Raw genomic sequence first — 11,407 nt, forward strand, 5'->3', positions numbered from 1 at the left:
ATGCATGAAGGTTATAAATAGCAAAATATCTGAATGAAATTTCATTGAAAATTTTAAAGAATAGAAACTATCTAACAGTACTGTCAATCTACCCATTATCACTTACCTGCATTATCTATCGGTAAGTCTTAATCTACCCATTTTATATTGCAATTTATTTTCTCATCTTTTTATGAAATGTAATGCAAATGCTACTATAATTATATCAGTGATTTATTTACCAAACAAATTATGAGAAATGTTATGAACAAATTTGAAACGAATAGGTAAGTGGTGGTGACTGCAGTTGCTGAATGGCCATTGCACAGTTCTTTGGCACAATAGCACTTCCTCATCTCTTTCAATCTGTAAAATTTCGAGATTAAAGAAGAAAAGGAAAATGAAGTTGGATTAAATGATAACATTGACTGCTATTTTATTATATTTTATATTCATTATCCATTGACTTTATGTCTCTTATCAGTAACTTATCAACACTTCATGTATCCATCCGAAAGTTTTACTAACAAAAATTAAAAGAATTTACTTCCAGACATTCATATTCACACATTCACCATCTTTTAGCTTTCTCTCCTCCGAATCTGCACATCGTTTTTCAACGTAGTATGAACCATCCTGAAAATTTTAATTACTGTTTCTTTCTTTTTTTTTTTCATTTGAAATAATCAATTTGAAATAATCTATCTTATCAGAAAATATTGCACTATAACAATTGACGGAAGGGCACCAAATTATTACTCTTGCTGAATTTCTAAATTGTTTATGATAGAAAAAATCGTTGCTCTGACATTTTTAATTTTAAGAAAGCTTAAAATTACTCAAATAGTTAAATTACAGAAATACAATCAATAAACTATTGATAACCAGTTTAATAAATTTTTCAAGGTTTTTGAATAACTAATCAAAAATAATTCAGAGGATAAAACAGAAATGTATTTAATGAACAAATATTAAAGGAAACTTGTAATTAATTCTTTATATTTCCCCTTCTTCTTTCAAATTTACCGATGAACAAATTGAACAGGAAGATTTATTTATTTATTATTTTTTTTTTATTTTTCAAAAACTATTAAAATGTTATCATTTGTCCATTCCTGAACATTGCATTTTTCTATTTCGCTCTCAAATGATCTGAAAAAAGCTTTACCGAATCATTGTGAAAATTTTGATTTTTATTATCCGCATAAAATGAAAATTGGAGAAGTGCTGGTATAAAATTTTGATAAGATATGCAAATATATCTTTGTAAAATGGAAGCGGAACAAACTGTATTTAATGCAGTAACTGAAATGCAACCATTTCGAATTCCACTACCAGTACAGTTTATTTTTTTTGGTTCACCTTTACAGGTTGCTGTTGGAGCACTCAAAAATACACCACATGAATAACATTGAAATGGTGATGAGGATGTTATGGGAAGTATAGGTAGCCATAACAATGTTAGTAGCATTCCTGAATAGTTAAAATGCCATTAATTTAACTCTGAAAATTCCGAATAGAAAGCAATTAAATCGAATACTTAAATAACATTTTGAAAATAAAAGAGAACATTGAATGAGAGTGATGTGTGAAGAGGCGAGTTAACATAGCAATTTTGTAAGACATCTCAGAGCAATTCTGATTATTCTGATAACAAAATGATGAAAACAATCATCAAAATCTCTAAAACATCTAATTTTGCTATCTGCTGAATGATTAGTGATAATGATACTGAGAGCAATGAATGCAGCAGTGATAACAGCTTTAATTTTAATTGTCAGATAATAGAGAACAGACAACAATCTGTGCATTGCAGCATTCATGATACCGACATTCTGGCAAATCCATAATTGACGAACAGATTGTGGCGGAGCTGCCAGATGTTAGCAGTGTAAATTGAAGTGAAAACATATGTGCTGATATGATCAATAAAAGACAACAAAGAAGCCAAATGGATGGTCGAAGTGATAAGAAAAAGTTAGATTTCGAATGCTGATAATCCACATTTCATAAAAATGAAATCATTGGAATTGATGAGTAGCATTCACTGTAAAATGCACAACAGATAAGCTTTAAGGAGTTAAACTAGGAGAATGTGATAAATTTAATATCATTTCTTGTTTAGCTTTTTGGATGAATCATAATAATAAAATTGATTTGAGCTAAATAAAATCAAACTAAGTTAGGACAAATTAACAGTGGAATAGCATTAGCAGATATTAACTGTACCAATAATATTATCATTTATATAGAAAGATCAGGTGACAATACTTACGATTTATATATTACTTTATAGCAAGAAATAATTGACCAAAAATCAAACTCAAAGCTAAAATGTTGACTTTCAAATGGAAAAATATCAAAAATTCCGATAAATTTCATCTTCAGTAATTCTCTTTTTTTAAAAAAGATAGAATTAACTGTTTTATGGCAAACGAAAATGGACAGAACTAATCTTATATGGTTGCAAGTTTTGGCAATAATAAAATTGTTGAGAGCTGAGCAAAGGTCAGGTCAGGTTAGGTCAGGTCAAATGAACAATGATAGAAAAGCAGCAGGTGTGACGATAATACATCATTACTACGAGAATCTATCTGTATTGTTGGGAAGATGTTAATACTTACAAGTACCATTGCTATTGTGGTACTTTTAATCAAATGGAAAACAAGAAATTCTTGAAGAATGATCTCCCAGTAATTTTAGATCTAACAAAGCTTATTGAAAGCTTATCTTAAGTCTTCCAGTAACAAATTATTGATTTCCGAGATCTTCGCAGCATCTCATTCTGACCATTTATATTATTAATGCAAAGAAATTGTCATAGCAATAGCTCAGCTTATTATTGCATATTCTTTAATGGACATAAATTAATAGCTATGCTAACAAATAGATTAGTTTTGACAATAATTATCAAATTTAATTTCTATTCAGTACTGAATTTCAACGAATAATTCGAGATTAGTTTTACTACATTTAGGAAATAAGAGGAGAGGAGAGAGAGAGAGAGAGTGAGAACGAGAGAAAAGATTTATAATTGAAAAGTATTAGTTATGATTGTAGGGATAAAGTTCATTTCTATTTATTAGGACAATTAAAACTTTTAAGAGAAAAACAGCTGTTGATACATATAACTCTTCTTTAAATGGCAAATTCAAGAATTTTTCAATCAAGATTTCTGAAAGATAGTGATATTTGTCACAATTGGAAGGATAAAATTCAAATGAACTAAAAAATTTGCAAGAGATTCAAGAAGATGTAAGAAATGCATGAAGAATTCGTCAATAATTCTTGTCGGTTTCTCATACTTACTTCATGGTTAGAATTAAACATTAAATGTTAATAATGAGGAAAATTAGTAATGTCTCTGAATCAGTATTTAGAGATAATAATTAGTAATAAGTACTAATGCTTAGCTAATAAAGAAAGTTAATGTCAGTTATTCATACAAAATTTGAGTGCAAAGTTATTAAATTATTGAATTGTTTGCTAGAGCTTAAAAAAGACAATTGAATTCATATATTAAAGTTGAGCTCTATTGAAATGCTTACCACTTTGTCATAAAAAAGGATAATAGGTAGGTATTTAGAGATTTAACTTCATTTTGTCATTTTCATTATCATTTGAAAAGGAAAATTTGATGAGAATAAGAAAATAAATGTTATAAACAAAATTTGTTGACTAAAGTTTGCAGTGTTAAAGAGAGACATTTTTAAAAATTGTTGGTATTCCTCCCATTTTTTTTTCATTTCACTAGTAAAATGAGGGTAGAGAAGGAAATCAATGTTATTCTTTACTGCTACTCTCCGCCTTTCTGCTTTACTTTCAACTAGTGCAAGTTTATATCAGCTAAAGAAATTAATCATTAACTGATATTTCTTCACTTCAATAATATAACAATTCAAATTTCAAATTTTGTTTAAAATGAACGAAACTATTTCACTTCCTCTTCATTGACATATTAATCCTCGAGTATGTTTGAAATAAGAAAGCAAGTTAAGTTACTTTGAAACGTGTTGAAGTATTTGTCTAAAAAATTACGGCGAAAAATTTTCCTTAATTTAATCACAATCATTTAGCTAAATGGAATATAATGAAATGGAAAAATTAGAAAGGAATTATTGAAGTGGAATGAATGAAGAGAAATGATAGAGAATTATGGAAGGAGGTTTCGAATCTAATTTGATATATTCGCTAAAGGAATTATTTTATTTTATTTTAATTTATTTTTTGGTTGTTTAACTCTTGACTTTTTTCATTAAGATTATTCATTCTTGTATAGATTCTTCTTGTATTTTTAATGTACATTCTTTACCAGATTCTTTTTTGAAGAAATGTTCTGAACCTTGGATTATGCTGGAAAGTTGTAAGAATACTTCTTTTTATAGTTATTGCTGTGTACGATATTATAATAAGTGTAGATTTAATTCAATTAATAAACATTTAGTTTTCAAAGTTAAATTTTTTTATTTCGACTTTTAACTTTTCTCTTTTATTTTAGTCTTTTTTTTTGCTTTGTTGCTTTTTATTGGAGTTTTTTAGACTGGAGAACTAATGAAAAGTTGTATTTTTATGTTTAAGGTTTTATATTATAAGTCAGTGTATTTCATTGTGTATTCGTATTTGATATTTCTTACTTTATTTTATTAGTTTTTTTCTTTTTCTTTTTTGAGTGGAATGTTTATTTTGGGATCTAATCACGTTTTTTTTTTTTTGGGTTTTTTCGTTTGTTTTCTTTTTTTTTATCTCATATTTCCTACTATATTAATCTTTTCGCTGCTATTTTTTTCCTAATATTATTTTTCTTGTCTTTTTAGTTATGTTTTTTATAATACTAATATAATTTTTTGCATTATTTTTAATTCTCGATTAAAAGATTTAAAATAATTTCGAGTTCATCGTTTATTTTTGCTGCCTTTTTTATTTTCATTTTAATGTTATTTTTTTAGTTTTGTTATTTGTACTTCTTATTTTGTCAACTTCGGGTGACAGTGATTTTTCTTATTTTGGTTAATTACGATGTAATTTAGAAGGTTTATAATTATTAGTAATGTACAATAGACGGACAGAACACAACGATAATTCACATCAAAGGACCGAAATTTCACTGTACTTGAATTTACAGTAGGTTGACAAAAGAATCCAAAACACAGATTGATGCCCAATAACCTACTACTGAATTTCAGTGCTATTAATATCAACCCAGGTTAACGACGTACTTCTCCCTAATACTGACTGAATCAGGAAAAAAAAAACGGTCAGCTTAAAAGCTGCTACATTAGCGGAGTGATGCCCAGAAATATATGCAAACCAAAAGTCGAAAAGAGTTCCGAATGAGCAGAATCCGAAAGGTTCATAGATTACTACGAAGTAATTTTTAATCCTTGAAATAGTTTAGCCGACTGATATTTTGAGCGTATTATATGGTTGCATAAAACGCATACCCTCTTTTATATGAATAACTACTCCTGCAACTAACCTAATGAATTCCTGATTTGCTGACTTCGCAGCTTCTCAATAGTTTTTCATTAATTTCAAAGCATTCTAAAAAAGAAAAAAAATTAAAAAAATATTAGCTGGGATTAAGTATTTCCACCATTGGAATTTTTTTTCAAATCTCCACTTTAATTTTCGCTTAAGTTTTCACCTTGAATTGAAAATTTAATTTTAATATAAATCAAGTTAATTTTTTATTAGCAGAGCTATGATTTTTTATGGTATCTATGATTTTTTGAATGATTTTTGTGTCTATGATTTTTCGAAATACCGATACTTGATTAACAGTTAAGATAAAATTCTTAGTCAAAATTATTATTTAACAAGCTCAATCATAAAAGACAATGGAAATAAAAAGCACATTTGACTTCACAACTCTAATGTTTCATCAACCTGACTTAACAAAAAAAAAAAAATACAATTCAAGAATTTTCGAAACACTTCACAAAAACTGGAGGAAAAAAAACGAAATGAGCAAAACTGAAATGTATCATATATTTCGAATAAAGAATTTCACTATTTTAGGAAGAAAATTTGTTCCTAGATTTGAATAAAACTGCAAAAGTCACAATATTCAAAAAATTTTTATGCTTTGTAATTAAGAAGCATTCAGAACTGAACAAGCTTCTACCATAACCATTCTGATACATCGAGAATTTATTATTTAAAGACATTGATGTATCAAAAATTAAAAGAATTAGTTACAGCATCTTTGACAAAAATACACAATTTCTATTCGATATCAATAATCTCGTTTGATGTATCAACTTCGACCTTTCGTTTAAAATCATAAGTTTCAGATAGTCTGCGATAATATTCGCTGGTTTTGCTGATCATCTGAAACTGAAGGCATTCAAAATTCCAAGATTAGTATAAATTCTGTGTTTCATAAATCAAATATTTAAGCATCATAAATTCCTCTGCTGTAATCGTTCAACACTGATGACAGAACTGATCATATGAATTGAAAAATTAATATTAATACCATTACAGTAATAAGACTAAAACTTAATAATCAAAATATCTCAAAGAGATGCATGCAATACTACTGTTTACAACTTCTCATTTTCACTCATTTTTTTTAACTCCCTTTTGTCTCATCTTATGTTATCTAATTGCTTCCTTTTATATACCGGAAAATAGCCCTAGAGCCAAAACCGGAGCAGCAGAGTCCTAAAATTCTCCTCCAAACATCTATGCAACCAGAAAGATAGCGTTTTAACTAAAGTTTTGAAGATAACATTACAAAATAATGATAAAAACATAAGCAAGCTTACATCGTCAATTTGCTCTCGCATTTCATAATAAAAAGCTTTCACCATATCTGGCGTCTTACTTTCCAGCACTTCCGCAATAGTATCAAAATCTTTTCCATATCGTTGAAATGCTATTTAAAAAAAAAAGAAATGATGTGGAGAAATTCAAAAAAATTATAGAATATTATGTGCATGGAAAGAGGAAAGACGAAAAATCGCCGCAGCTACTAAACAATTAGAAAACATTAGCCACTATACACAAATATAAATATTTCTAAATTGTAAGTAGCATTTGAAGAAAGGAAATGTATTTCTGAAATTTGATTTGTTTTTAAAAGAAGTGATACTCACCAAATAAAGCCTGCCACTTTTCTTTGTAGGACCATGATGGAGAACGTCGAGGACGACCAGAAGTTGCAGACGGAAGTCGACTAATTCGATAACGTTCCAAATCTAAAATATTACGAACAATTTAAACAAAATCTTTCCATTCCACTCTAAAATAAATTACTTATTCACATCAGCACAAAACCTTAGAACAAAATTGAAAATCTTATCTAAACCAACTTTCATTTAATTCCTTTTCAAATTGAATTCGTAATATATGTTCCAGTCTTACACAATTTCCTCGTGCAAGCATTTCTTCCCGTTCCAGTTGTCTAAACAATGAAAATATTAGAAAATTTAAGATCGCTAAGACAGTCTATTTCCAGTGTTAAATTGTTCATAGTATTTTAGAACTAGAGACTTACATTCTATCACAATGCTATCAAATCATCCCATAATCCATTCAATGATGGGATGTCAGATGAAAAAAGCAGAAGTATTTGAAGTACAAGTTTTTGTCCAAAAGACCAGTTATAAATAAAAATAAACGTAATTATCAAAAAACATCGAAATAAAGAGTCGTTATTTCAAAACATTCTAGAAAATCACAAAAACACATGCTTTAAAATCCGTATGTATCGCATTTCTGGTGGTCGAATAATGCTGACAATTTGCAAATCATCGTCATCTACTTCAGTAACGCCTTTCATAGATGATGATGATGACTGTGCAGTAACCTCTTCCTCAGTTGCAAATTCCACAAATCGTTCCACAACTTCCGCTATACCTAGAATCGTAATGGCCGATCTAATACTTCATCTAGTCAATTGAAATTCTTGCAAAGAAACAAAGATTCTGTAGTATTTTAGATTTTCAAATCTTAAAGTGCTTCCAAAAAATCACCTTTAGAACATTTAATAGTTTCTTCAGCATTAGCATTCACAACAAAATTCATTGTTTTCAGGCATAGTCTGTGACGATGATAATTTCTGCAAGGTTCATGGATTTAAATATATTTTATAAGGAACTCAATGTTTCTCTGTATTTCAATTTGCTCAAAATCTCCAAAACAATGTAGATATGTATAAGATGAAAAACAGTGGAGAACAAGTCCTTCTAACAAGGATGACTACGAATAAGTTTTTAATTCTTCCAAATAACAAATATTAAAAAAAAAAAAAAAGAAAAAACTTGAATAATTATAAACTAATGGATACCTAAAGTGGATAAAACAGGGGTTGCAAAGTTTTATGTCACCCATCTGACGCAAATTTAAAATTTGTCCACAGTTGTAACATCGAGTGCTTTGTTTCTCTATAGCATCAATATCGCCGTCTTCAGAACTAAAATTAAAAAGACTAGTTTTATATAAGACTAGAAACCACTTTTCTTTGCTAGTATTAAATCACATATAAACCGTCCTTAATTCATACCACAGTTAAAATGAAAAGCAAAATATGCCAATGATTTCTGGAAAGAAAGTTCCAGACTGTCATTTAGCTTTTTCGTTCCTTGGACTATAATTTGCTAACTTGTTACTGCCAGTACTGTCGCTATTTGTCAATGTTTGTCCAATGTATATATACCCATTACTAATAAATGAGAAATGAGTACGACAAAAAACAACTACCTGGACTCGGGATTGTGTTCTTCCAAGTATGCATCAATAATACTTCGAAAATTTAGCTTCTTCTTATTGTCATAATAGAAGTTGATAATTTCTTTTATTGATTTATGTGGTAACTGAAATTCTTTCACAAATTTACGAGTAAACTCCCAGATCTTGCATTAACCATATGCTTCCTTAATTCTTCAAACTTGAAATTAATTTCAGCTTGTTTTGAATCGAAATTTTATGTGATTATACGTCAAGTGACTTTCAGTGCAGAACACAAATCTCCTTTTTCTTCGGAAATGCTTCAGTAAATTATTCTGAATAACTATTATCAGCCATTTGAGCTTCTACTAATACCTCATCTTAATCAAGGGTCCTAAAAAGAAACTAATAAAGTCAATAAAACCAGATATATTCATTAAATAACGAACCAGCTGTTTGATTTTATTAAAATGCTTTCCATATGTTTGTAATGCTTGCTTGAAAATAGCTGTGTCTTCCTCATTCCATGGCTCTTTTTTGATTCGTCGTTTGGCAAGTTGATGTTTAGCTTCTTCAATATTATAATCTGATGATTGCAAGATAAACATCGCCTGAAACTGAATTATTTGCAGGACAGTACAACACGCTAAGGAAGGAAAAAAAAAAAAAGAAAACGAAACATAAATGCTTTCAGTCGTTTACTATCTTAAAAGATCAATTTATTTAAAACGGAGCGCCCTAGCTGATAGCATAACTGTACACAGAACACGTTACTGTTTGTCTATCTTGGCATAAGGCTACCTACTTCTTTGATTCATCTTCTGGTTACCATTAAGCATGAGTAGTTATCCAGCAAGGAACAGCAGAAGCAGCAATTATGCTAATTATTGAACAATAGTCTTTATTTGAAATATTACTTCAGTAGTGAGTTCCATTTTAACACAGTAACACAAACATACGAGACCAGTAGATCGATAAGTTAGTGAGAAAATTTTTATGCAATTTGCATATATCAAGGTTACCAAACAAAATATACCCGGTCTTGTTCAATATTGAAGCTTGAAAGTGCAATGGAAAGGTAGTCATTAATATCAGCAACTTCCAAGAGATCTGTTGGTCGCCAAACGCAAGTTTCACGTTCTGTATCATCGTAATAATCATCTTCCGTTGTCCAGTCCTGCACTGGACACTGGTAGTCAACACCTTCACGAATTTCAAGATTTGTCGGTAAATGGAATGCTGCGTGATCTAAAAAAAAATGCACATCAGATCCTATTTTTACTTTAAATTACTTTAAAATCCGTATCTTGGAGTGGTCAGAATTTCAAAACCTAGGACGCATTACCTGCACCATAAAACAGCACGCTTCTATTGGAGTCGGAAGGGCCAGGTGCATCTTCCTCTATCACTATCATGTCCTCATCGTCCCCGCTACTTCGTGGTGTACGTTGAAGTTCTGCCTGATCACTGTTTTCTTCATCTATGATGTTTTCATCACCAACATCGACTTCGTCGTTATCCTAGAAAATAAAAAACGTCCATTGTCGAAATACAAAATGAATTTTAATCTCGTCTTCGGTTTGTATTTGCAGCCATGATATACTAAATCAAAAACACGGATGTTTATGACTTGCATATCATTAAATTATGCCACCACGAAGACTAAAAAAGGTGTTGAGTTCACTTCGAAGAGCTAATAGACAGCTCTTTTTACAGAAATGAGAGTTAATTATGAAAAAGTTAAAAAACCGAAGTGTAAATGTTACAAAAAGAGAATCTCAAATCACATCAAAAAAGCAAGCTAGAGAATGATAATTACTTATGATAAAAAGTTTTTTAATCATTTCTTACAGTTTAGAATTTTCTGACATAAACAAAGCACAGAAATTTAGTAAATTTAGTCAACAAGGAAAATAAGTTAATAAAAGCAAGCATGTAACTTGGCTGTCATAACGAAAAAGAGACTTTAAGTCATCGAGTGGAAAAAAAGGAATAATCAGACTGAGAACCGCCTAAGAGATATTTATCAGATTAAAAGATATAAATGTGACCAACCTGCCTCAATAATTGTTCTGATCCTTCCTTAACTTCCTGACCGATATCAAGCTTAACTTTCGCATTACCATTAGGTTTCATCTCCAAATTGGTAGTTCTTTGATACTTTCAGGTACTGGAGAACCGTCTTCTACAAACTGATGTCCAACTGGTATATCAATCTGAAAACACCATTTTGTTATTATACAAGCATTTCGTCATATTTTCTATCTTAAACTCAGAATCGAATAAAATGCTTCAAAAACTGAGCACTCTAAAATCTTGTGAAGTACTTTCCGGTGTTTACTGGAATGAGCACTACCTGATCTGCGCAAAACAGAAAAAATCGTGAAATCAAAAACTGCAGTGAAATCATTGATTTAGTTTTGAATGCAATGTGAACTGGTAAAAATTCGCTAAACGACTAATGCAAAGATTCAAATCGTTGACAGTTTACCGACCACAAGGCTTAGGCTTTTTTATTGTTGGCAAAGTGATGCGATTTGCAATGAATGACGTAACTTCAGTGTAGTGTTTATGGCACTCTGTCGTGAACAGTTAGGATATTCTAATTTATAATAAGAAATACAATGAAATGATCGTTGTTAGTAAATAACCATTTTGAATTATAAATAGTTCTGAAGAGTTGCTACTATGAGTACAACGCAATTGAAGTTCATGGCCAGCTGAAAAGAGAGCTGAGAAAGAGATAGAATTGCTC

The 11,407-nt window shown here is 29.9% G+C and overlaps 2 protein-coding genes across 3 annotated transcripts; both read right to left on the reverse strand.

Annotated features, from left to right (window-relative positions):
• Positions 1 to 200: 200 nt before the first annotated feature.
• Positions 201 to 1,450, reverse strand: Bm3881 (Uncharacterized protein; the record flags this gene model as incomplete). Its single annotated transcript, XM_001898313.2, has 3 exons — positions 201 to 345; positions 527 to 615; positions 1,268 to 1,450. The coding sequence occupies 3 exons, from the start codon at positions 1,448 to 1,450 to the stop codon at positions 201 to 203; spliced, it is 417 nt and encodes a 138-aa protein (XP_001898348.2).
• Positions 1,451 to 6,204: 4,754 nt separating this feature from the next.
• On the reverse strand, positions 6,205 to 10,788 carry Bm10500 (the record flags this gene model as incomplete). Of its 2 annotated transcripts, XM_043082211.1 has the most annotated exons (12): positions 6,205 to 6,309; positions 6,750 to 6,859; positions 7,080 to 7,181; positions 7,296 to 7,387; positions 7,677 to 7,842; positions 7,959 to 8,044; positions 8,273 to 8,398; positions 8,686 to 8,798; positions 9,102 to 9,263; positions 9,689 to 9,900; positions 9,998 to 10,172; positions 10,708 to 10,788. In XM_043082211.1, 12 exons carry the CDS (start codon positions 10,786 to 10,788, stop codon positions 6,205 to 6,207), a joined length of 1,530 nt encoding a protein of 509 aa, XP_042938145.1. The 2 variants fall into 2 exon arrangements, with proteins under 2 accessions (XP_042938145.1, XP_042938146.1); XM_043082212.1 differs by lacking the exons at positions 9,689 to 9,900; positions 9,998 to 10,172; positions 10,708 to 10,788 and having other exon boundaries at positions 9,102 to 9,260.
• Between the last annotated feature and the right edge of the window lie 619 nt (positions 10,789 to 11,407).

Source organism: Brugia malayi (assembly GCF_000002995.4).
Source record: "Brugia malayi strain FR3 genome assembly, contig: Bm_v4_Chr4_scaffold_001, whole genome shotgun sequence".
Classification (NCBI taxonomy): Eukaryota; Metazoa; Nematoda; class Chromadorea; order Rhabditida; family Onchocercidae; genus Brugia; species Brugia malayi.